This window comes from Amia ocellicauda, chromosome 11 (genome assembly GCF_036373705.1).
Source record: "Amia ocellicauda isolate fAmiCal2 chromosome 11, fAmiCal2.hap1, whole genome shotgun sequence".
Taxonomy (NCBI): Eukaryota; Metazoa; Chordata; class Actinopteri; order Amiiformes; family Amiidae; genus Amia; species Amia ocellicauda.
The window spans coordinates 14624302-14650694 of record NC_089860.1 but is presented as its reverse complement, the minus strand read 5'-3'; the positions used below and the strand labels follow the sequence as shown (position 1 = coordinate 14650694).

At 39.8% G+C, this 26393-nt stretch overlaps 2 protein-coding genes across 10 annotated transcripts; one reads left to right on the top strand and one right to left on the bottom strand.

Annotated features, from left to right (window-relative positions):
* Positions 1-585: 585 nt before the first annotated feature.
* Positions 586-14301, top strand: LOC136762991 (matrin-3). Of its 5 annotated transcripts, XM_066716642.1 has the most exons (21): positions 586-668; positions 2325-3301; positions 4003-4064; positions 4377-4412; positions 4723-4916; positions 5353-5402; positions 5591-5707; positions 5933-6058; positions 6316-6432; positions 6525-6649; positions 7059-7611; positions 8049-8175; positions 8829-8851; positions 8993-9115; positions 9225-9356; positions 11250-11381; positions 11482-11612; positions 12656-12854; positions 13135-13285; positions 13783-13904; positions 14007-14301. In XM_066716642.1, the coding sequence occupies exons 2-21, from the start codon at positions 2486-2488 to the stop codon at positions 14037-14039; spliced, it is 3369 nt and encodes a 1122-aa protein (XP_066572739.1). In that variant the 5' UTR covers positions 586-668; positions 2325-2485; the 3' UTR covers positions 14040-14301. The 5 variants fall into 5 exon arrangements, with proteins under 5 accessions (XP_066572739.1, XP_066572741.1, XP_066572740.1 ...); XM_066716644.1 differs by lacking the exon at positions 2325-3301 and having other exon boundaries at positions 590-668; XM_066716643.1 differs by lacking the exon at positions 586-668 and having other exon boundaries at positions 1533-3301; positions 5356-5402.
* Positions 14302-14699: 398 nt separating this feature from the next.
* LOC136762990 (matrin-3) lies at positions 14700-25536 on the bottom strand. Of its 5 annotated transcripts, XM_066716638.1 has the most exons (23): positions 25452-25536; positions 24319-24415; positions 24194-24236; positions 23325-24066; positions 22830-22891; positions 22461-22499; positions 21943-22040; positions 21396-21445; positions 20793-20909; positions 20568-20693; positions 20033-20191; positions 19805-19929; positions 18884-19547; positions 18556-18676; positions 18389-18411; positions 18041-18163; positions 17613-17741; positions 17317-17445; positions 16985-17115; positions 16401-16593; positions 15964-16165; positions 15621-15742; positions 14700-15031 (listed from the first exon to the last, which is right to left on the bottom strand). In XM_066716638.1, the coding sequence occupies exons 4-23, from the start codon at positions 24042-24044 to the stop codon at positions 14993-14995; spliced, it is 3372 nt and encodes a 1123-aa protein (XP_066572735.1). In that variant the 5' UTR covers positions 24045-24066; positions 24194-24236; positions 24319-24415; positions 25452-25536; the 3' UTR covers positions 14700-14992. The 5 variants fall into 5 exon arrangements, with proteins under 5 accessions (XP_066572735.1, XP_066572732.1, XP_066572737.1 ...); XM_066716635.1 differs by having other exon boundaries at positions 23325-24236; XM_066716640.1 differs by lacking the exon at positions 23325-24066.
* Positions 25537-26393: the final 857 nt, after the last annotated feature.

Genomic DNA, 26393 nt, shown 5'->3' with positions numbered 1-26393 from the left:
GTTCGCTGAGCTCTTCAGTGTGCTAAATGTGTAGTCTGAGCTTGTGCATTGCAGTCATGTTGAGCCTACAAAGCAGTACGTGATGAGGAAGTTTTTATTCGTTTTTTTCTTCTTAACCACAGTTAAGGGGTCTTAAGTATCCATTCCAACAGGTGTCCAACAGACACAGAAACCACATCTTTATTCAGATATCTATTTTCTACATGACTATCTATCCTAACTTTGGATTTGGAGAACAGGGGCCTGATCCACAAAATGTTGGTCACACTGATGTCTGCTGTCTCAACTATGATTCATTACAAATGGTGCATACATTTATAATAACATAATATTTTATTCAACACTTGAACGTTCAGATTGAAGATTTATAAGGGTATGATAAACTGCAGTAAATGTCAGCAAGAACTAAAGAGAAAAGCAAACGAAATGTGATTTTATTTCAAATAAACTTGATTATGAACACACATCCTCAGTAAACAGTTGTGGGCTTTTGCTGGACAGGTATATGGAGATACCCAGCCCGAGTAGCCGCACACAGCGACACTGATCAGCTGCTCTGCGGTAGATTAGTCAGCCTGGGACGATCACGAATGCCAAGGCGGAAGTGCTGTCTGGCCTGTGACGTGTTTTCACTGGAGAAAGTTGACATTACTTTAAAAAGCGCAGCGGTAAGGTTGTTTTAATTAACTATGCACGATTCAGCCGAGAGGTATGTCAGTTTGGAGACGCTTTTTAGTATGCCATATGCCCGCAGAGGAGGTTAATAAACCGGGAGTGAAGATGTCTGTTTACAGTGGCATGCTCCGGCCTCCGGATTTCTGCTGGCTAATGAACTGCTGTCAGTGTAGATGTCAGTGTGCCAGCAGCACAGTATGAGCATACACTCACATACTGTGTTTTATAAGCTATTAGTCTGAACATAGGTTGCATTATCAAACAATTGATACAAGATTCACAAACACACTCTATACCCTGGCTGAGAGGCTTGGAAAGAGTCTGCTGTGTGTGGGTTTGTTCTGGAATGTGTTGTTTAACCACAATTGTGCAAACGTCGCCAATTTTTCAGTTCTCCTGATTGAGGTATGGCAGGGGTTTTCAAACCGGTCCTGGAGTGCCCCCTGCCCTGCTGGTTTTTGTTCCAAACTAGGTCTTAATTACTTAATTAATTAATTCAATTAAGCAATTAAGACCTCGGTTGGAACGAAAACCAGCAGGGCAGGGGGACTCCAGGACCGGTTTGAAAACCCCTGAGGTATGGCAAAGGCCACCACAATGGTACTGTAGTGACCCCCGGAAGTCGTGCAATTTAGGATGACCGTTAAGGAGTGTAATCTATTAACAGTGTCTTTGTTTTTCGGAAGGGCCATTTATTTTTTTATGTGCATCATAGTTTTCTTCCAGAAGCCCATCGCTTTGTATATGATAAATTGGTACAGTTCAGGCAGATCGGGGCATAACTCTACTTTTCTTTAAATCTTGTTAATTATATATATATATATATATATATATATATATATATATATATATATATATATGCTTAGCCTGTATCGATCCACTGCTGGATGAAAGCCTTCCCAAGTTATTTTCACTTGTTTTGCTGTACAAGGGTCTCTTTTCCAAGTTACACCAGCAAATCTTATTTAATCTTCCCATCTTTTATGTGGTCTTATTCTAGGTATGTTTTAATCTCTTGGGATCCATTTAATAAATTCCCTTGTCCATCTTTGGTCTGTTCTTCTTTCAGTGTGTCTGGCATATTGCCATTTTAATATTTTCTCTTTTTCAATTATTATTACATTTCTTAGCAGCCACCTTTATCCAGGGTGACTTGCAGTTGTTACATTATATCACATCAATGATATCACTTTAATCATACCTACATAATACATAAATGCATACCTTTTAAAGCAATTGCATTTTTCAAAATATATTTCAATCCTGTACTACTCCTGAATGGGAAAAGGTACATCTCCAATATGTTTGGCTTTCCACCCTGGCTGAAGAACACATACCATACCATTCAGGTTTTTTGTCATCGTCTTCAGTGGATCCGTGGATATGCAAGAGTTGTTTTTTTTGTACTGTCACCTTTCATCTTTATCTTCCACGTAATGTAAAGCTACTTCACACTTTGGTCCTGGCTGTGACTTGAAAATGTTGTTTTGCTGTAAAGCTGACCACTCACTAATTTTGTTGATTGATGCTACATTGTTAACCATCTTTAATGAATGGTATGTATGTTTGAAATATATCTACATATTGATTTGTTAGTTGGTCTACCTCTAGGAGGTGTTTTTTTTAAATTCTGATTTATGTTTCTGCAGACCACTTGTATTCTGTTTTTGAAGAGGAAATCGACAAGCGTGAACTTCTCTATATACATGTTGATAATTAACTTTTGGTGGACATAAAATTGTATGCATATCCTTCATTCAGCGCTGCATGATTATCAACCCCAAATCTCCATTATACAAAATTTTCCACCATGTCTCATTACAACTCATTTGGACGTACTCCAGCACAACGTAGTATTTATGATGCTGAAGACTCTTTTGACGAGGGTTTAGGAGAGCAAGATTTTCAGAATCCGTACACAGGATCCCGGGGGACATCTCGAGGGAGAACGTCTCCTTTCTCTTCTGCTGACAGGGAGCAGGGGTCTTACTCTTCTCCACATTCTGCTCATATGAACAGCATTTTAAGCCTTTTAAAAACTTGGGATCTCCAGACTGAAGACATAGATGCTTTGGCACAGTTTCCAGAAGATATGATCACTGTTGAGACCTTGCCAAAGCTTATTAGGCAGATTAAGGCAAAGAGACTACAACAGACTGCTTTACCGCTTCCGTCCAGAGCTCCCACTGAAAACTGGGTGGAATTCAAGCACAGCAGGTCTGGGGAACATCCACTGAGTCGCCCCCAGACACGGTTGTATCCGCATGATGATGACACCTGGAGAGATATCAGGCCCAGTGGGTCTACTAGTCCTTTGAGAAAGTCAACTGTTCAGGTAACGGAGTATAATTATGTTCATTCAGAAGGGACCTCCACAAGTTATGAGAGTTTAGGCTATGGTGAGAGACCCAGAGGCACTAGAGATCGTTTATATTCTGAATCTAATTCCGATTTCCATGGGTTAGACATTGACCGTGGGCCCCAAAGCCTGGCTGCTGAAAGGTCTTTTGTGAGGAGCAGGGGCCGGACACCCTTCTCGTATGAGCTTGACGATTTCGAAGGAGTGACACCCCGGTCATTTCCACATGTGTGCTCTCTTTGCGACTCTGATGTGCATTCTAGCAAGGTCAGTATCCTTTTCTTGTTTCTTGTTTGGCCAAGTAAGTGCGTGTACGTGTACAGTACATCCATGCATGGAGTTTGATGTTTATACTGTACTTGATCCACAACAAAGAGGGATCGCATTTTATTCAATGAAGTTTGATATCCCAAAGATGATTTGTTGACGTTGGAATTAGTACCAGAATCCCGTAAAAGGTTCTCCGGTCTCGATGGAAATATTTATGCATTGGAACCACAGTCTCTCTGCTCAGAAAAGGATGTGTATCAGACAGTTCTAAGTGTATTCCCATTTCAAATTGAATTTGCAACAGATAAAGGTAAGTCTCTTTATTTATTAATGTTTTATGTTGTTGCAGTGTCCTGTCCTCTTTACAAAGTGAAATGCATTCAGGAAGAAAATGCAGTGTATTTTACTAATCATATTAGGGTCTGGCCAATGAAAGAGCATTTTATTGGTTGTGTATCCATAAAAAGTAATACACAAGGCAGTATTAACCCTTAATATGACCCACTGATATGTCATTAAACTTTAGCAGGTCTTGACAAAATCCACTGTATGTGACATATACTGGTGTGTCAGTCTGGGTTGTAAAAGGTTAATAAGCATTAAGGTCTACAGGTGAGTCTATTTATCACACAGTATTTTACTTTGTTAAAAAGCCAAGTTTTATTTAATTCTCATGAGTCGGTTTCTGTCACCACCAGGACTGGGATCGGCACATTCATGGGACACAACATACAGAAGGCCGACGGATTCTGTTTAAATTGTAAGCACAGTTTCGTATGTTGATGCCTTCACATGTCATTTCTGTATTACAGATGGGTGTGAATATTACAGCTTGGACCTGGTCACTATTTAGCTGAAAACAAGTAATGATGGAGGTGCAGGTTGCTTCATGAGATGTTGGGACCATGGCTGTTGCTTATAGGGGCCGTGGCAGAGATGTTTTACCTATGTGGTAGACACTATTTGGGTGTTAGTTTGAAACAGATAAAGGATGTTTTGAGATTGCTCATTAACTGTGTGTTTTATACATCAGATTAATTCCTCATATGTTTATGGCTTTCTTTATTTCCAGGTATCCTGAATGGCAACCTGTGGAATCAGGTGAAGGGTGAGTAGATTCAACTGTCAATTATTTCTACATTTTTCTCAGTAAAAATACAAAGTGTTGTACTCACTGTTACTAATATGCTTATGCACCAATACAGCACTTTTGTTTAAGGACATTAATAGCAGACTAATATTTTATTTAATTAATCATAGTACGTGTAGTCCAAGGTACAGAAACATCCACAACAAATTAGGTAGTTATCCCTGGTGTTCAATATAAGCTGAATGATTGAGTCTGCATCTTCTGGAACATGAATACAGTTCTCTACAGGTAGTTCACAGGTGGGTCAATAATACGTGCTTTTCCACAGGTTTCCTTCTGACTCTCACTCACTGGAGACTCACACTGGACCAGACTGGTATGGGGGGCCTCCACCAGACAAGTATGGAGGGCCTGGAGCAGACAAGTACGGGTGGCCTGACCCAGACACGTATGGGGGGCCTGGACCAGACACCTGCTCAGATGAACCTCAGAGGGAAAGGCTGAGTTCTACTTGGGACATGGGTACAGTGGCATTTAAAGCTTTATATCAAGAACAACAACAATTGAGGCTATTTAATTCCTTCAGTAGAGTTACTTCAGGGTAAATATTGCAAACGAGAGCTTTCTACATGAGTTGTGTGTGCAAGCCTTCAGTCTTTAATTTTCTGTTCCCAACTGATTTTCAGTAGTTTACTAAGGGTATGCATATTAACCTTGCAATGTATTTTGACAGCTGGAGTTCAATCAGACAGATATTCAAGTTACCTTGTTATTGGCCTTCTGGAGTTGTCTCTGACTTTTCCCTTCTTGTGTATGTGCATTTTTGTTCTGATGTTCATAGATCAGATAAGCATTAGGCAGAGACATATCTCTTTGTTCACATAACCAGAGTTTTAAATCAGTTAAATGATTATGATGATTATTTATTTTTTATGTTTGTGGGGTTCCTTTTGTTAAGGAGGAGAAATGTCAAGGAGAGATGTAATTAGGCATCCCACACACGGAAAGGTAATCTTAAAATCATGTTGATTTTGTGAAAAGATATTATGTTGGCATTCTGAAGTACAGCTTTAAAGTTGTAAAACCTCATCCTTCATTTTCAAAACAAAATGTTTTTTTTTCTTCTAATTAATTAATTAGATTGTTAGGTTCTATCTTTGTGGTGATAATAGAAAGTTTCCTTTTTTCTCATCCAGGGAGGCTGTAAAGTTGTGTGCGCCAAATTTAAACAAGGGTCTATCAGTATAAACCAATTACTAAAGATGGCAAAGCGGATTGGGACTGTAGTTAATCAGATGATGTTCCCCACTAAGGTAAGAAAAGAAAGCAAATTGACTTTCCAGTCATTCTGTGCCCTATGGAAAAAAACATTTTGACTTTTGGTGTTCTTTCATTTTAACCCTGATTTGTGGTCCACCTGAAGCTTCTGAAATCCAAATTTCCTGAAATTGTTGACTGCACGACTGAGGATATAAACCAGTAAGTTACCAATTTTATTAGGTTTATAACTACTAATTTAAGTCAATTCTCTGTTTTAGGCTTTCATTGAGATGCGTACACCAGAACAAGCAGCGAACATGGTGGATTACTTCTCGTATAACCCAGTGGTGATGAATGGGAACACGGTCCAGTTTTCAGTGGCTTCTGCAATTGAAACGCTACAGGTATTAAATGTGTACAGACAGTTTATAGCAGTGGTATACTACTTGTGTTATATAGCCATCTATGCAGCTCATATTTTTTCTTTAATTGTTGTTATTGCTATTTTGTTCTTTTTTTACATGATAAATTGTGTGTCAGTAAGTGGTCATTTTACAGTTCTTAAAAATCAGAATGGTACTTTCTTAAACTAGGCTGAGAGTTTATGCTCAAAAATGTGCCTCTGCCTCTAATGTATCTTTTCCTTTCCTGTGTCCTTCAGAAATCGCCTGTGGTTTGTTTCTTTAACCTACCATCTGGAAAAGAGAAATACCCTGAATTAATGGCCTTGGCCAGGAAGTTTGGGACTGTGAAGGGCTCTCTGTTTTTAACAACTGGGGTAAAATTTAAATCCATAAAAATCTTTCTTACAAAAATACATGTGTTTTTGGTCCAAGAAAACAGTTGATGACATGCTGTTGTGTTTGATAGGTTTTTGTAGAAATGGATAAATCTGAGGATGCACAAAAGATGGTTAAATACTATGCTACCAAACCCTTTAGGATGAAAGGCCGGAGCATAACAATAAAACACTCTACCAAGTACTGGACGCTACGGTAAGGATTGAGTGCTTGCTAGTACATAGTGCCCATACTTCAGACTAACCTTACTCTTTCTGTAACATCTCCAAATTCATTTGATCATCTAAACCTGTAAATCACTTTTTATTGAACTAATGATGACTTAGTTGAAGAGGGATCTGAGCAAATGTATTCCATTGTATTTGACAGAAGTGTATGTTCTGACACGGAGAGGGTGTAGTAATTCATTCTTAATAAGATGTCCGTTTATTTTGAAAGAATTGTCACTGAGTGAGAGGAAAAGGTCACCGTGCTTCAGTTAGAGAAACATTAGAAAATGAATGAATTTGTTGCTGTGAACGTGGTGTCCAAGGTAGATTCTCTTTCCCCTTCTTGTTTGTGAATAATAGAGGATAATGGAGTTGATTTTCATGATTTTGTCCAGCACAGTGAGTCCTGATAGGCATTCGGGAGTGAGGCAGGAGAGACACAGAAGCCTCGAGCACTCCTCCAGGAGGTCTCCATCCAGGACTAGAGAGAGAACTTCAAGCCCAAGGGAGAGTTCCAGAAAGACAAAAAGAGAGAACCAGAGAGAGGAAAGAGAAACGCAGCAGAAGAAGAGGCTTTCAGAAGATGGATCTGATTTAATGGACCTGGACAGCAACTCAGACTATATGGAAATAGATGAAGAGACACAGGACTCTGAGGCACTGGACCAAGCTGTGGTGGTTTCGGAGGACTCGACAGAGGTGCTTGCAGATGCATGGAAAGTGGTTTCAGAGACTCGGACACAAGCTCCAAGGGAACAGCCTGAAGGATTGAAAGTGAAAACCGAGAAAACTGGAAATCAAGAGCTGAAACCAAGTATGAAATCCCAGTCGCAGGCTGAAATGGGGAAGCCATCGACAGTGGGTCAGAGACAATCCAAACCTCCAAGAGATGAGGTCCTGAAGGGAGAAAGCCAGCCAGCAACAGAAAAGCATGAGCCAAGTGAAGGGGTAAGGAATAATCTGGATTGCCAATAGTAGCAATTGAGGTTGATTTTAAATTAAACTAAAGAAATACTAAATTGCTCCATTACAGAAAAACTGAATCAGGATGGGGAAATGTTACAAAGAGCTCATTTTAAACCTGGTCGAGCGTCTTTTATCTGAAGTACAGTGTAACCGCACATGTAGCCTTTTCCTTCTTTTTCAAATAGAGCAAAACCCAGATCCCAATAATTGAACTGATTTTCTCGTGCACTCCATTCCGTCCTGATGTCTTACATAAATTGCCCATTAGACACAGCATGTGAGATTTCTTATCTTATTGCCTGTTCCAGTAGAAAACTATTTTGATAAAAAGCAGGATCATTGTTCATTTTCGGTGTCTATTTAAAATTGACCCAGGTTAGTATTTCCCAAGTATTCACTTTTGACATTTCTGTTTACAGGAGGATCTTTTCGATGCAAATTTTCCAGAGAATCTGGAGTTTATTACTTTAGATGATCTTGAGGAGGAGGAGGATGCTGAAGTATCACACCTTGATCCAGACAGAGAGTCCCCAAAGTTGTCTTCCAGTAAATATTACATTTTCTCATTTCTCATTATTATGTCTCTGTATATCTATATTATAGGAAAGTTCATTTTATGTGTTCTAGCCACATTTAATCAAGGTTCAGAATGAAGGACTTTGTCTTCCAGTATTGATTTTCTTTCTTCATTTCTGGAAGACAGGGGATGTTCATTTTAGGAAGCATTATCAAGCTCAATGCAGGCACTTACTTCTCACAGGTCCTAAGCAATAATGCAAATTTGTGTGCCCAAAACACTTGTAATCTGTAACTTGTGAATTCATTTTATTTTGTATTAATTATGGCCTGTAAATATTTTATTGTAAAATGTATGTTAGGATGAGAATAGTTTTGAATCTTCCATTTAACAGTTCTGTGAACTGAAAATGGGAGACCCTAATATTCTATTGAAAGTTGTTTCATAGCTTTTGTCCATTACTTTATAATGATGTTTTTGGATTTAAACTACTACTTACCAAGCAAACATGATGGGGCAAAAGGCTTCATATAATATTCTGTTCTTTTCAAATGTTTCATTACTTTACTGTGTTTTTTAAATCACACTGAACAAACTTAAAATAAATAAACTAAAAATACTTAGTGTGCAGAATGTACATATAAAATTGTATTTTATTTAATTAAATGTATTTGTGTTGCAGAAGAATCATCGAAAAAAACTCAGGTAAGTTATTTTTCACTTTTTTTTTTTCTAGCTGCCTGTGGTCACATTTACAAAGCAAATCCAGTTGGAATGATACTGATCGCAGCCTTGCGTGCATTGAGTCTAAAAAGTACTGACTGAGTGCAACTACCTTTTTCACAGGAAGGAACTGTTGTAACAGTTACCGACTTTTCCCGAGGTAAAGAATATGTGGAAGATATTCTTTTGCTGGCTAAGCCATTTGGGAAAGTGCTACACCATCTGATACAACACAACACTAATGAGGTACGCTCCTTCCTGACTCCTTTCATCACCCTCCTCCCGGATCTTCTGTGATCTGTCTTTGTCCTCCATGGGTAATACAGTATTAATTTTCTTTCCCCGTGAACATTAGGCACTTTTGGAGATGTCTGCCAGCGAGGACGCCAAGAGAATGGTTGATTTCTACAGCAAAAACAAGGAACTTGGTTTGGTCTGTGGCAAACCTGTGAAGATCTGTTTGTCACCGTCATGCAAAAGTGTTCAGGTATTGCTTGTACTGAAAACTTTCTTACACAGACTCCATTTCTGAATATTAATGTAGGCTGCTCTGATTCCCTACAAAACATTGGACCATTATAGAGTGGTTTTATACTGTATAGGATAATATAATTGCATAGTTTTGCTAGGCATATGGTGACTATTTTAGCTAACATGACATGTATAGAAATCAGCTGTGAACTGGTATTAATGTTACACACACTTTTCTCTATATCCTATAAAAATGCTGTGAGTCGATGCAGGTCCGAACTTCAGCTGCTTTAAATACAGTGAGGGAAAAAAGTATTTGATCCCTTGCTGATTTTGTACGTTTGCCCACTGACAAAGAAATGATCAGTCTATAATTTTAATGGTAGGTGTATTTTAACAGTGAGAGACAGAATAACAACAAAAAAATCCAGAAAAAAAACGCATTTCAAAAAAGTTATAAATTGATTTGCATGTTAATGAGGGAAATAAGTATTTTACCCCTTCGACTTAGTACTTGGTGGCAAAACCCTTGCTGGCAATCACAGAGGTCAGATGTTTCTTGTAGTTGGCCACCAGGTTTGCACACATCTCAGGAGGGATTTTGTCCCACTCCTCTTTGCAGATCCTCTCCAAGTCATTAAGGTTTCGAGGCTGACGTTTGGCAACTCGAACCTTCAGCTCCCTCCACAGATTTTCTATGGGATTAAGGTCTGGAGACTGGCTAGGCCACTCCAGGACCTTAATGTGCTTCTTCTTGAGCCACTCCTTTGTTGCCTTGGCTGTGTGTTTTGGGTCATTGTCATGCTGGAATACCCATCCACGACCCATTTTCAATGCCCTGGCTGAGGGAAGGAGGTTCTCACCCAAGATTTGGCCCCGTTCATCGTCCCTTTGATGCAGTGCAGTTGTCCTGTCCCCTTAGCAGAAAACCCCCCCCAAAGCATAATGTTTCCACCTCCATGATTGACGGTGGGGATGGTGTTCTTGGGGTCATTCCTCCTCCTCCAAACACGGCGAGTTGAGTTGATGCCAAAGAGCTCGATTTTGGTCTCATCTGACCACAACACTTTCACCCAGTTCTCCTCTGAATCATTCAGATGTTCATTGGCAAACTTCAGACGGGCCTGTACATGTGCTTTCTTGAGCAGGGGGACCTTGCGGGCGCTGCAGGATTTCAGTCCTTCGCGGCGTAGTGTGTTACCAATAGTTTTCTTGGTGACTATGGTCCCAGCTGCCTTGAGATCATTAACAAGATCCTCCCGTGTAGTTCTGGGCTGATTCCTCACCGTTCCCATGATCATTGAAACTCCACGAGGTGAGATCTTGCATGGAGCCCCAGACAGTTATTTTGTGTTTCTTCCATTTTGCGAATAATCGCACCAACTGTTGTCACCTTCTCACCAAGCTGCTTGGCGATGGTCTTGTAGCCCATTCCAGCCTTGTGTAGGTCTACAATCTTGTCCCTGACATCCTTGGACAGCTCTTTGGTCTTGGCCATGGTGGAGAGTTTGGAATCTGATTGATTGATTGCTTCTGTGGACAGGTGTCTTTTATACAGGTAACGAGCTGAGATTAGGATCACTCCCTTCAAGAGAGTGCTCCTAATCTCAGCTCGTTACCTGTATAAAAGACACCTGGGAGCCAGAAATCTTGCTGATTGATAGGGGATCAAATACTTATTTCACTCATTAACATGCAAATCAATTTATAACTTTTTTGAAATGCGTTTTTCTGGATTTTTTTGCTGTTATTCTGTCTCTCACTGTTAAAATACACCTACCATTAAAATTATAGACTGATCATTTCTTTGTCAGTGGGCAAACGTACAAAATCAGCAGGGGATCAAATACTTTTTTCCCCCACTGTATATACAGAGGTGTGATTTTGTTATTTTTTTTTGCCCCCCCAGGATGAATCCATGGGAAAAGTAGTCTACATCAAACAGCTTCCAATGGTGTTTTACACCGACGCTGAGTTCGTGAAGATTGCCCAGCAATTTGGGAGAGTGAAGCGGTATTTTCTTCTCCGTAATCGCCAGGAGGTACCGTACTCTTTGGCCATGCTTGATTAGTCTCATTTGGAATTTTAGTTTGCTTGTTAGAAATGTATTTTCTTCATGTGACACATGCATGATTTTTCAGGGTTTTATAGAAATGGAAAACGTGGAGGATGCAGAAAGAATGGCGAAGGCACTGATTAATAAAAGGCCCAGATTCAAGAACAGTGTCTTGATTGTGAACAAGTGCAAGAAGTATAAAACTCTTACGTGTGGGTGAGTACAGTTATGGTATTCTATAATGAAAGTGTTATAAACTTTTCTTTAGTGTAGTGTTTTGTTCTTCTATTCATTTATTTTTCTATCTGTCAGACATTCATCTTTTACCTGGCAGAATGATTTAAGCAGTGTGCATCTGATGGAATATCGTGTACTTCTAGCTATGTGACATATTTTATTTTGATATTTAATGCTATGATGTTGACTGCTGTATCAACCCTTGTCTTAAAACCACATAAATGCTGGCAGGACACTCTTGTCCAAAATACTATCATGCATATTGGCAAACAGGGTGCTGTTCTGCTGCCACACAGTACATGGTCTGTGATACAATGCATTACCAGCAGAGGGAGTCCTGTGAATGTGTGTGTGTACCTACATATACCTATTATGTTTTTGTGTTTATTTATTCAGTTATACAAGTCATATAGTGAGGCACTATAATTCCTTATTACAATGTAGAACTATTATATACTTAAAATAACCTCTAGCATAGCCAAGGTGTGGCAGTTGCCTGTCTCGTCACCCCTCCTTATATCCTCGTTATGTGTCAGACTCCAGTCCTGGGGGGCTGCAGTGTCTGCTGGGTTTTGTTCCAGCCCAGCTCTCGGCACATTAATCGGTCTAATTAAACAGTTAACTGGATGAATGTAATGCTTCTATCCAGATTTCGAAATGTTCTGTGGGTACAGTGTTTTGAGTCATCGACACATTGTAAGGTATCAGGTATAAAAATCAAGTATTAAGTTTTAGATAAGCCCAGGAAATATTGGCATTAATTAAGTAATTGGGAGCTCCTGTTGGAACAAAAACCAGCAGACTCTGTGCCCCCCCAGGACACCCCTGTTTTATTAAATACCATTAAATAACTGGATTATTAGGAACTACAGGAATTACTACCCAGCTGGAATTGCAATGCATTTTATATGAATAATATGAAGTTATATATGAAGTGGGCTGTATGTAACCTATAGCAGCTTTGGGTGGACTTTTTGTGTCCATTAAAATTGGAAACCCCTCACGATAATGACATGTTTTAGAGTACGCCCTATGGAGCAGGGGGAAAAGCGCTGTACAAGAGAGGACAGGAGCTCCTCAAAGGAGATGGGCAGCAAAGGGCAGCATGGGAAGTCTTCCAGAAAATCGAGTGGACAGGGAGAGGATCTGAAGAGCGATAAGGATGAGGTGAAGAACTGCAAATCTGTGGACAGTTCAGACACCAAGGTCGTCACTGGAGGGGTGAGTTCAGTTTCACACACACACAGAGCGGAGAAGTGCGGCAGGGAGGCTTAATCGAGTCAAAATCATTTATTATTGAGACTACCCAGTCAAAAATGCTGAATGTGCCATTCAATTACACAAGCAACACAGCAGAACTTGAATGTGAGCATTTTCCAAAATGTTTTTAATACAATTTAAACTCTCTTAATGTCATTATATATAAAGATGGTCTGACCGCAAAATTAGTAGATGTGTTTTTTAGGACACTGCTCTGTCAAATAGTAACATTTCTTTGCAGGCCAGTGAAGGATTGCCAAGCGGGGAGAGAGAGTCTGGCGCTTCCTCCTCCAGCGGAGTGACTGAGCGGCTCTGTAAGAAAGACAGGACTCTGAAGCGCAGAGTGCAGCCGGCCGTGTCTCTGGGGCCGTACCAGCGCCAGAACCCAGTGGGTAAGAGACTGCCATTCAGCCCGAGATGACTCCCCTGCCACAGCGCAGACGCTCAGTTTGACTCGCGCTGTAGTCATGTGCATGGTGAAGGATGTTAGTGCGAGCAGCATCTCTGTACACTTGCAACCAGTCCAGCGTGGGCCTCGTTTCCACGATGCTGTGACCTCGCAGTAGCTGTGATGAACTTTATGGTGCTGTAATCCAGCCCATCAGTGTTAGCAACAGGCTCTTAAGCTGTAAGTTTCCAAAGCAAGATATGCAGCCCAGTGGATACTGAATCTAAAAGTGAAAGCTTGAGCTCCTCCAGTTGTTTCTCACAAAGGTTTCATTTATGCAGCAAAATCTAACTCTACAACAGTTTGAGACTATTCCAAAGGATTAATAGTACTCTAAGGTTGTTGTTGCACCATTGTGAACTCTCTAGTTGTTGATTCATGAGGGTGTTACTCTTGATACTTCTCCCTAGTCTGAGCTTACGTTGCTCTTTTTATCTGCAGGAAGGGAGTTTGTCACCCGAAAACTGGCTTATTTCTGCAGCCTGTGCAAAGTGTTCTACACCAGCCAAGCTAAAGCCAAGAACACGCACTGCAGCAGCCTCGTCCACTACCTGAGACTCAAGGTACAGCGCGTCCCGCGACTCCTATTCGACACCACACACGCAGTGCTTCCATGTAGCTTTGATATAGCTTTAAAATCTAATGGTTTTTGTTTGTTTTTCTAGGTGTATCTGGGGAAAAAACACAAAAACTCCTAGTTTGTGTGTTAATGTCTTGATCTCAGCATATGAAGCAAAATTAAGACAAAGTCATGTGAGCAGCAGAACAAATTCAGAGACTCATTGCCAAAGGAATTCTTTCCATCTTTCTTTTCATTTCTCTGTTCTACCTTTCATTTCTCTATAGCCATATAACTGCCAAGAAGTGACTGGTGGTTTAATTCAAGCTACAGCACTGTTTTGTTTGCTATAAAGAAATGTATTTGACTCTTATATGCTAAAAATAAATTTGTTCCATTTGCTTAATGTTTTACTTTTCTTTTTTCATAGTGCAATATAACATTTATTTTAGAAGGAATCCCATCACATATTATTGATTGTAGGCTAGATTTAATTGCCTTCTGAATGATATAAACAAGCAAGTAAATAGTGGTGTCAACCAAACTAATTCATATTAACAACATGATTTGTCATGAGTTTCAAAGTTTCCATCTGTGGTACAAATCTGAAACAACCTTCAACGTGACTTAAGTGGACCATTTATAGGAATGTTTTCACAAGAAGAAGTCTATAAGCACACTTGTCAGCTTAACGTGGCAGCCCTAGAGAGGCTCTGTAAGATATGGGATTTATAAACACAGTTAAGCCACATGATACTTGCAATGTGTTTTAAATCAGTTTGACAAGCCAATGAAAATGTCAGACAGAAATGATAAACATTTATTGGATAATTGGTTACAAGTCAGTATTTGAAATATGCAAAAAAATATGGTAAACTATAGCATGGACACTAAAATGAAGCAAAAGATACAGCGTTACTGCACTCACCAGGCTGTTGAATGTGCAGACTGCATAAAATCCCTTAACACACCGTTGAACATAAAAAACAAACAAAAATGTCTGAATTTGTATACACCGATTTTAACATCAAGGCAGCATGGCAGGTAAGCTAACAAACATTTCTCTTCTGTGGGGTCCCCTCTCTCACTTCCTCATTGGGCAGAATCGTCTTTGCCTTCATCCATCTTCTCCTGAATAGTAAAATTGTAGATATTCAAGTATGAGTCAAGAAATACAAAGACATCCGCATTGTACAAAGAGCATGGTCAAGTTCAATTCAGTCTGGTTTCCTCAGATGCGGGAAATGTGGCCCTGCCCCCTGCATATTCGGATCTAAATCTAGCCTTTAACCTGCTGTGTGCGCTTTATGGATATGAACGGTTTCTGATCATTGTCGACTGGTTGCACCTTTTCTTGGGAAGGGATACAGATACAGATGTACATTATTTTAATCTGATTATTGCTAGTATTTGACTGTTATATTAAGCTTACAACTTTAAGAAAATAAAAGTTGAGAACATGAACATTTATGTTGACCTTTGTTCCACTTAACACTTGAAGATTTCAGATTTTTTTAACGGGAGATAATGTGTGATATTTATTCAATGAATTGACAAAAACTACCTTCTTACAATATATAAATCATACTGTTAAAGAACTGGTAAAAGATAAACAGAAGCAAAACTGGATACGAGAATCTGATCTGTATTCAACTAATATTTCAGAAAGCAATGGTTTACAGTGAATTACAATGCATATAGATGGTTAAAAAAGATGCACCTTCAGTTTCTGATAGTGTGGCAGGCTGCTGCAGTGGGTGGTTCTGGCCGTTTTCTCATTTGTGTAGAAGAGATTGCAGAGTTTGCAAAAGTAGCCAACCTTTGGGACGACATATTCCATTCCTGTAAAAACAAGAGATGTTTCCGCATGACAATTTACATGGATTTTGATTCAGCAAAAGCCTGGTTTAAGTTTATGAATGTGATGCAGTGCACTATGAATACAATATTAAACTTTTTTTTTTTTACATGAAACCGTCTGATGGACGGAGATTCTGTGAGGATGAAAGGATTACAGTATGGGACGAGTCATCATGTTTCTTCGGAGCCTCTCTGTCTCTTACCCACTGGGACGTTGGGCTGGTACGGCCCCAGACTCTCCGGCTGGGCTCTTGTTTTGGGAGTCTCCTCCTCATCACTGACCCGGTCGTTCACTCGGTCTGAGGAGGCATCTCCAGACTCCATCTGCTCCCCGAGATCTGCTTCACTCGTCTCACCAGCTGGAGCTGCAGCCTCATTGTGTGACACAGTGCTTTGAACAAGGTCCTGGAAAACACACACAATAAAAAAAAAACATTATGTGTTTTCTTAAGACTGTGAATAATCTATGTACAAATGTTATGCACAGAGTTAAAAACGCCCTTAAAGTTATCACCTCTTATACGCATGTTTTGTAGTCATACAATCTTTACTTAAGAATACTAAAATGTCCCAGAGCAAGACAAATACAAATAGTGAGTTGTCTGTGGATGTGCTATGCTCTTATCTACAGCTACACTACCTGACTGGCATCAGTGCTCATGTCTGCCGCCTCTCCCTGCTCCTCTGGTTTGCAGGGCTTTTTCACGGGGGGTCCCTCCTCCTTGCTCTTGGCTCCAGTCTGAGAGCTGCTGGGATTCTCCTCCTCACTCTTACTGCTCTCTGTGCGCTCTCTCTTTTGCTTCTTCTTATCCGTCTCATAAGGAGGTGTCTTCCTGTATAAAGACCATAGTACATTCACATTAACTTTTTAACAGAAAAACACTTTACTAAAATGCTGCAAGAACTTTTCTTGTCATACTATCATGATTTTTGTTAATCTTTACACTTCTAAATGAATCATGGTCAACTAACTGATTCATAACTAGTGAAACCTGACAATGCCGGGAAAGACAGCATTCACAAATGACCTAGTGAACATTAACTTTGGTACTCAGAATATTCTATGGCACCTATTAAAAACACAGAAATGCAAACCATTTCCTGAATATAAAGAATTACTTTTTTGTATCCATTAATAACTGGGCCCACATTGACTATTAAAACCCAGCATCATTTCAAAAACAGATCCACCCCTTATAAAGAGAAATCCACTTTGCCACCTACCATGGTATACGCGTGTCACTCTTTTTGCACAAATAAACTTGCAACAATCGTCCATAAAATTCCGGTGGGTGCTGCATATACGCCTTTACCATTCTTCTAGCAGATTCGGTTGTTTCCATTTGAATGAAACACTGAAAAAACAAGGTTTCACCATTCAAATCACTTGTAATACAGAATCCTTTTTTCAAAATAATCCTTCACAAGCAGATTCCAAGTTTATCTCAGAGTCCCCAGTGTTGTATCATACTGGCATCAGAACACACAAGGGCCCTTCTGAGACTTTCTATTGGGATAAAGCCCATTTTGACTCCCTTACAAAACAAACGTAGTACCTTTTTGCGAGTCCAGTTTAAGGAGTAGGCAGTGACCTTCCCAAAAGGCTGCGCGATATTTAAGAGAGAGGAATCCGAGAACTTCTGAAATGGGAGCCGACTGATATAGACTGATCTTCCACTTGGGCGCTTGGGAAACAGAATACATTGTGATTAATTAATCAAATGTACAAAATAAAGTCAAACAGGAATGTCAGATGTCAACAATAGTCTATCTTATTGTACTGACAGGTGTTCAATACAGACTAAACACATCAGACCAAAATAAGCTGCTGTATTGAATTGAATGAACATACCTCCAGTTCTTGCTTTTCTTGGCACAGGATCACCGTGACGGGTCTGCCGCACACCAGCGCCATCTTGCTTATTCTGTAGAAATCCACCATTTCACTCGCCGCCTCGTCAGTTGGTAGTTCCAGTTGTGCCTGGTGTCCCAAATAAAACACGAAAAGACTAATGGACCTGATCATGTAACCCTAATACTACTGCAATTAAAACCGCATCTGACGGCCAAAAAGGAGCACAGCAACTATTATTACATGGTATTGGTATTACCATACCAAAATCCACTAGAACATCACAATTAGATAGACTTTGGTACTTCCCCCGGAGAATCATGCATTTTTTCATAACAAATCGAACCCTAATCTGCATGCAAGAGGGGTTCCAAATATAATAACCAAAATAAAATAAATAGGTAGGGGAGTAAATAAAAACACCTTACCTCATTTTTGTGGTATGGCATCATATAGTTAGTAACTTTCCCAAAAGGCTTGGCAAGCTGCAGAATGTCCTTCTCAAAGCCATAGCCCCTTTTAAAATCTTTAACAGTAACAACTCTCCCCCCCTGTGAACAACAGAAGGGTCACTCAAGCCTCTTTAAATGCAGAATAAACATGCCCAACTCACAGGCAATACAAACAGGCTGAAAACATACAATTGAGTGTTTGCTCCAATTTATAAAACTGTCAAAAAGCTGTATGTTATAAATGTATGCAATTGATCATGGGTATATTTTCCTTGTTGGCTGAAAACCAGCAACAGAAGAATGTCGGGGGACTTGTGTACTAACCTTGATAGACTTGTGTAGGTGTCCTGCAAAGAAAGAAACACTTATTTAAAGTATAAAACAAATATAATGTGCAGTATAGGCATGGCACAGTGGCTTTATGGGCTACAGGGCTACTCTAGTGACTGTTTTGTGCCTTATTTTACTGATGCAGTTTAAACAGAACTCACTGGAAGATGAAGTTCCTGATTCAGTGTCTGATAGATTTGATTTTTCAGCATCTTCATCCAGCTCGTCTAATGTAACGAAATCCTCCATACTCTCTGGGAAGTCCATTTCCTCCATGTCCTCCTATAAAAACAACCCAGACACATATACAAGTGTTGCAATGTTCATATTGCTTTAATTAATGTATCTGTCATCTTTCATTGAGCCACAAACAATGCATTTCTTTCTACATTTTGTAAACAATGCAAAATATCACTATATTATACTTGATGTTTCAGAGTAAACAAACCACTAAATACACACATTTGACAGCAGTTTTAAAATAGTTACCTCATCACAGACACTTGGTTCTGCTGGCTCCTTGTCTCCTGGTAACTGTTTTTCTCCCTCTACTAACTCCTCCTTTTGGGACTGGACCTCTGGTGTCTCCTCGGGGTGTGAACTCTCCGCTGGTCTCTCCTCTGAATCGTCTCTGGGCGCCTCACAGTTTTCCAGGGCTTTCTCCTCCGTGTTCTGTTCCAGCGCAGTGTCCAGACTCTCGGAGGATTTGGCTTCAGCTGCCTCTGCTTCTGCCTCCACTGGTGTCTCTGCGGGCTCGTCTCCAGGAGTCACTGAAGTCACGACGTCTTGGGCCGACTCTTCCTTTGTGTTGTTGTCATTGTCCTCTTCTTCCTCCTCCACCACCTCCTCCTCCTCCTCCTGCTGCTGCTGCTGCTGCTCCTTCTCCTCCTCGTCCTCTACACCTATCCCTCCCGCATCTCCTTCACTTTCCACCTCCATCTCACCAGTCTCCTTAGTGTCAGGCGGTTGTTCGTCTCCAGCTTTTTCCTCTTCTCCAGCGAGCTCTTCCTTATTCTCCGTGGCCTCCCACTGTGCAGACGTTCCCTCTTTGTTTCCGGATCGAGAGCTTCTGGAGGTTTCTTCACTCTTCGGTTTGCTGTTGTGTCTTTTGCTCGTTTCCCCTCTTCTTGAAGACGCAGAGTCGGGACTCATCCTAAAATCACCACAGAATTGTCACATCATTCTACAATGCCATTTTAAGCATGCCTGTGGTCCTCTTTATGTATAGATCACGTCTAGATTGAATTCCCCCTCCACACAATCTACGATTTCCCACAGAAACAAAACTACAAAGCTAGAGGGGGTCTCTAGTTAAGTTTATCCAATTTAACTTAATGGGCTCCGTCTAGTGAAGCCACTTCAAAATCTACAAAGGACAGCATTATTGATTGCAGTAGGCCTGCTGCTCACCTGAGCCTCTTGTGCGTTGTCCACATTTTCACCTTCACACTCTTCCCATTCATCTTGAGTGGATTTGAACCATAGTACTTCACCATGATCTCCGCATCTTCAGGGTCTGCCATCTCAACAAGAGCCTAACACAGGAAGAAAGAAGGTAGAAGAAGGAAATGAACGAATGAAAAGCACTCATATTTATAGATGTGTTTTTGAGATAAATATTATTCCCTCAGTGCCTACCTCATTTGTTGAAAATTTGGAGTAATGCACTTCCCCAAACAGCTTGGCCACATCAATGACCTCAGACTCCGCGTCCTTTCCCGACGGAACGTGAGAGAAACAGACGACTGCAAAGCCTCGACTCTTCGAATGCTTTTCAGGAACATCCAGCCTCGGGGTCTGAAGACATCAGGACAGAAATAAACATCTCATTAGGCACACACTGGAGCAACCATTCAATGGGATTCAGTTCAGTTGGTTTTAAAAATGAAACGTTGCATACCAAAGCAAAAACATAGAAATAAAGCCATGGCAAGACTTGTTCTAACCTTTGCCAAGATCGATTAACGTAAAATTCAAGAGTCATATCAAATAGGCAGAAGATCTCATGAAGCCCAATATTGGCCAAGAGTCCCCTAAAACAATTTGTACCACTTTCAGTTTGACAGGAAATCCAAACACATATTTATAACCGAGTTGCACTTTAAAGTACAAGAAGCCTTAATGCAGAATTCCTGTGATTTCATAGGACAGTTTAAAGCTACAGAACACATACCTTAATACTCTCAACTACAGGGGACAGATACAGGAACAACTTGATATCTTTCAAAAAGACTGGCCTATGTTTGTAGTGATCGACCATATTTGCTGCTTCTTTGTGTGTGGACATTTCCAGGAAACCCTACAATAGAGAATAAAACAAAAACTGTAACTCGAGAGACATTTTCTAAGTGTGGTAAAATGTTTCTACTTGAATGCAGTCATACGCCTAGAGACCTACCTTGCATGGGAAGACCAAGTGTTTTACTACAGACCCGAAGGGTTTGGCCAACTCCAGCAAATCCTTCACTTCAATGCTGCCTTTTGGGAATTTAGAGACCACCACTCTGGTTCCTGGCTAGTGTTAAAATAAATAATACAGTTCAATGTAATGCATAGCAACAGAAAGAAAATAGAAATGCAGAACAAAAACGTATTGTGAACAATTTAAAACATTTATCAGTTATTAAAAGGAAATGCCTGACTTATGAATGGTTTAGAACTACTAGAAATACAATTAGGGCTGAGAGTTATTTTCCACCCAGGCCCTCGAAGTTTGAATACTAAATCACATTTTAAACTTCACTCACTTGGAATATTTGATTTGTTGTGTTGATTAATGCTCACTCATTTACATTACTATGGATAGCTTCCAGGAACACATCTTCAATTTATTCATTTGTCTGCAGCCAAAATTAAGCCTAATATTTACTGAAACTATTCAAGTGTCCAAGAATATTTCTACTCTTTGGGATTTTTGTATTTATTTTAATTCCAAAAGAGCCCAAAGGAATTCTACACACTGCCAGTCACCTTTATTACAGTAAGAATGAAGGAAGATTACCTTTGGTTTCATATAGGGGCGTCCTTCAGGGGGTAGTGTAGGCCTTTCACCTTAAATTAAACAGTGAATATCAAACAGAAGATTGTCAAAATAAAAATAAAAAGTAAATCCATTTCAGTTTATTAATGGCTCAGATGTTTGTAAAATAACTAGGTCAAATATGGGTTTTTGTTTTGCTAAATAATAGATACATTAACTGGTACTTTTTATTAGGCATTGTATTTATTTAGCTTCTTGCTTCCTTGGCCTGTACATTGATCTTCAAACCTTAGAAAAACTGAGGAAATGTGAAAATGGAATATAATTGTAAAGGTGGTCAACTGTATTTATAAACAAAAAGCACTGCTAAACAACCCTTAATTAAGTGATTTGTGTGAGCTAAATCTACTATGAATTAACAAAATCACCTTATTAACACTTATGAATACAGGAAAAACATTGCATAAACACAGAGGTGAATCTGGCATAGATTCTGGAAAACAGAATCACATTTATAATATCAAATATTTTTTACTCCGATGTAACCTGCGGTGAATGGCATCGTTACCTGTGCTGCGGTCGGTGCTGTACGGTCTCCTCGGTGGAGCAGATGACCGAGAGCCTCGGCCAGGGGGCAGAGCATCACGGGGAGGATACGACTCCGGCCTTTCAGAAACAACACGCTATCAGACTCCTGCAACAACTACTCTGCAGTCACATTTGTGGAATAAATGCCATTACTGCTCTAAAGCTGTGAATACCCTCTAAAACAATGTCAGAGCTTTGGTTAATCATTCATCGCTGCTCTAAAGCTGCAGATTCCTATACATTACAAACAATCTTGAAAAATTAAACAATAACTTAGATCCTAAAATAAGGCAATTAGTCCAATGATACAACTGCAGTACTGCTATATAACACGAAGCATGGAGACTGCCATAGCCCTAAAGGCTGTTTAAATAAGAGGGTGGAGTTCAGTTTCTTGTGGTATTATTTCAATGGATAAGCAAGAAGAAACCAAACAAACCAGCCATGGGAGTTTAAGCCTACATATTCCTAAGCATCATCATGAACCACACTACTCACATTCTGCTTGAAACAAATTGTGGGTCCCATTGGGGATACCTGTAAAGCAACACAGAATCACTAACAAAACCTGCCATTATTCAGTAATACATCCTGGTGAATCTAAATAAACAAAATATATTAGTATTAGCAACAATTAATTCATAGTGTTGGACTTATACTGAGTGTGGTGATGTTAGCGTCATGATCTTCAGTTATCAACATACAAAGAGCTGTAGTAAATGAACATGTGGCCTATGTATGTGTCACTGCTGAAAATAACTTTAAATAAAACTCATAATAAACATTTGCAAAAAAAAAAAGCAATTACCAGAACACAACCCTGTATTAGCTTATTTTGTAACTGCATGCCAGGCATGTAAAACTTACATACGAAGGAGGTCACGGCGACTCTCTGCATGTCGGACTCCATTGATATGCTGACTCCAGGCCTAAACAGAAAAAAAAAGTTAAGGTTTTTATTCTCAATAAAATCCAGATTATAAAATGCTGTAATGATCTGTAAAGTACAAACACGGGAGTAGTGTATACGGTTTCATCTAGCTTTGGGGTTTGATTTTAGCTTTAAAATTGAACAAAACATTATTCAATGCTCTCAAATAAACCAGTATTGAAAGGGTGCACAATGTATTAGGAATGTCTATAAATGACAATTTAAAGAGATTTCAATTCAAAACTTGTTCTATGACACTAAACTGGATTTCAAATTTTCTAGACATCTCTCTGTAATGAAAATAATGCATTTATATAAAGTGGAAAACCAAATGGATTTTACTCAAAATAAGCAAATAGCATGTTGAACGTAAGGGTAGAAGAAAATCATAAAGGAAAAGAAAACCAAAACGAACAAAAACAAAAACTTACCCTGCTTGAATTTACTTCAAAATCGCAAAGCGAACACACGTATGGAAAACTACGGGGCATTAATCCGTGAAAATCTTCAATCTGGAATGTCGACGGAGATCTGGGTCTGCTCTCCATAAAATGCCTCTTGTGGGACGGCTTAGAATAACGCAGATCTCTACTGCCTCTCATTCTGTCTGTGTGCTCTTCTCGCCCATATTTACCATAATTGTAGTCAACCATGTAGCTGCTCACAGGAGATTTACTGGCAGATCTAGGAGGCCTACTACTCGGCCTGGCGTCCTCCCAGTCCTCCCGTGGAGATCTGTACGGCTTCTCTCTTGGAGAAGGTGAAGTCTGCTGTCTGGGGGGGTCCGATGGTCGAACCCCTGCAGCTCTCTTTGCTTTCAGCTGCATGATAAGGTGGGGCAATGTTTCCACACTGATCTTATTTTCTGGAATCTGTGCCAGGGCATCCAAGTCTTCAGGCGACAGCCCGAGAGTGGCATACAAGTTCAGAGCCTCTGCTGTATCTCCAGAACTCTGTGCAGGACATGGATCCTGGTCTTTGCCAGCAACATCCACAGGCACAGTGCTGTGCGACGGCCCAGGGGTCTCAGGGAAGACATTCTGGGCCTGATGCTCACCCACTTCCATACTCGAAGCCTCTGAAACAACAGGGGCACTGTGTCCGGCTGTAAAAGCTTCTTGATCACTACCCAGGGGGAGATTCTCTGACATTTCAGAAACGAGATGATTTAATCTGGGATAAAAAAGTGTATAAATGTATTTACTTATATATGTACGTGTGTTTACAATGACGCAATAGAACACTTTTCCCCGAGAGTCCAAAAGTGTACATCAACTGTGAAAAGAAATGGGAGAATAACCTTAAAAGCTGAAGGACTTCCTCTTCAGAGATGATATCAAATTCTGTGTAGAAAAAAATATATGTAAAACTGGGAAAACAAAAATACACAAATACTTTGTTAATTGCATGTGTGGTGGGAAATACCTTAACATTCCTAATACAAGATTACCCTCTGCGCGTTGAAAACGTGTGCAGACACTCAGCTAAGACCGCCTGTAGCCTGTAGTCATCCTTATTTTTTCTATGAAAGCATAATTAACAAAGCATGCACATTATTGCATGAACTATGGCAATGCATTGATATACAATGTAGGCATGCAATGATAGTTTGCATATCACAAATTGATTGCCCCTGCAAGGCAACCTATCGTGTCTGAAACAATGAGGTCCCATCGCTCAGGATTAATGCGTGAAACCGCACAGACAAGAAGATTTGCGTTAAACAAGTCTCCAATTTCCATTACAGATTAAACGAAGGGTTTTGAAGGTTTATGGCCTTTCTTGTGTAATATAACGAAACCCCACAACATGTGTTTATGGTACCACTTGTACCAACAGACCTGACAAAGCACAATCCAGGGACGAATCGTTAAAGGCAGCTCACACTGGTCGCATTCGAGTGGCGCACACTGCAGCAGTTCTGCGCTGCTCCACCAATGGGATGGGCGGCATTCTGCAGATCTGCGCAGAACTGTGCCAAACGGCGCTACAAGAGCGGGACCACCGACTGAAACATGTCCGGCTGTTTCCCGAGCGGCTGCCTTGGCGACCACCTTCTCTACAGAGTCGTCGCACACACGCCACCCGCACGTTTCTTCAACATCCGCTTTACAGCAATGTTTCGCCGTTAATCTTTCGTGATTATGTGTACTTTAATGGTTTCTTATTTCAATAGTAAACTGGCTGTTCTGGGGACAATAACCGAATCAGGCGTCGGTCACCGGAAAATTGAGAAAACGGATCAAATATGACGCACTTTATATGAGCCATTTTATTTACATTGGGAACGCATTACGCAAATGAATACTCCCAGGTTGCTTTGCAATATATATATATATATATATATATATATATATATATATATATATATATGAGAGAGAGATAGATTTATGTATGCATTTATTTAAAAAAAAAACCAACAACCGAAGAACAATACTGTATCCTGAAATTAGAAAAAGCTCCACTACAATTCTGCAAATTCTCTTACAAATAAACGTTTGATAATAGTTCCCACTGAATTAATTCAAGTTTGCAATACAACAGATGGAAAATGTTACCTTGATATATATATATTTGATGTTTCAGAGCTACATCAACGCTGCTTCTTTCAACACACGCCACTTCCGCTCGGGTTCTCTTCCGGGATGTGTTCTGGCCGCTGATTGGTCCATAGTAATGTGCAATTTTTGCTTCCGTATGACCCGGATGTTGACATTGTACGCTTATTTCTATAAACCGCTTTATTACAGGTTGCAACTGCTGAGCCGTATTGCTTTTTAAATCTTTAAAATACAAGCATGACACTGCATGACACTTACTTAGGCTAGTTTTAGATTTATAAAATAGAAACTAAATTACGAATGCACACTTGCACATTCTTATTAATCCAATTAAAAAATACATTACATATTATTTTTATTTCTTGGCAGACGCAGGGCGACTTACAAAATACAATCTCAATAAGAAGTGAATGAAGCCAATAAAGGCCTATATGACGATACAATGAATGTAATGAAATTTATAAATAACGTATTAATTGTGGTATACTTTAAATGCCATAACATGTAATCATTTTAATAAGTTTAATAATTCAGTTTCAATTAACTAGGTCTGGTCCCTTTGGAGAGTGTGTGTAAAGATTGCTCCATGAGTTTGGGTATACATCTAACTGAAGCAGATGATTTTTATTAAAACCATTACAGATATTAAATAAATATGGTATTGACATTCATATACTCTTTTGAGCAGCCCAGGAGTAGGGTGCAGTGTAACACAAATCTATTATTTCTTATTAGCACCAGTTTTGTTTATATCTCACTTCCCAGGAGTCAGTTCAAATACATGTATTAATGTAAAATCCCAGGCAAGTAAAAGTACTTTATTTCCAAAATACAACCAATTATACCTTAAGAAAATAATTGAGAACAAGTTATCTTTTTTGTTTTATATAAAATATGTACCCACTGGGACGTTGGGCTGGTATGGCCCCAGACTCTCCG

What these genes read in the sequence shown, in the direction of transcription:
- LOC136762991 (XM_066716642.1), top strand. Translation starts at nt 2,486, where the DNA reads ATGTCTCATTACAACTCATTTGGACGTACTCCAGCACAACGTAGTATT. An exon ending in CCAAGGTCGTCACTGGAGGG is followed by an intron (nt 12,855 to 13,134) that starts GTGAGTTCAGTT and finishes ATTTCTTTGCAG; the next exon opens with GCCAGTGAAGGATTGCCAAG. An exon ending in TCCACTACCTGAGACTCAAG is followed by an intron (nt 13,905 to 14,006) that starts GTACAGCGCGTC and finishes TTGTTTTTCTAG; the next exon opens with GTGTATCTGGGGAAAAAACA.
- LOC136762990 (XM_066716635.1), bottom strand. Translation starts at nt 24,044, where the DNA reads ATGTCAGAGAATCTCCCCCTGGGTAGTGATCAAGAAGCTTTTACAGCC. An exon ending in CTGTAGTTGAGAGTATTAAG is followed by an intron (nt 20,192 to 20,567) that starts GTATGTGTTCTG and finishes TGATGTCTTCAG; the next exon opens with ACCCCGAGGCTGGATGTTCC. An exon ending in ACAACGCACAAGAGGCTCAG is followed by an intron (nt 19,548 to 19,804) that starts GTGAGCAGCAGG and finishes TGGTGATTTTAG; the next exon opens with GATGAGTCCCGACTCTGCGT.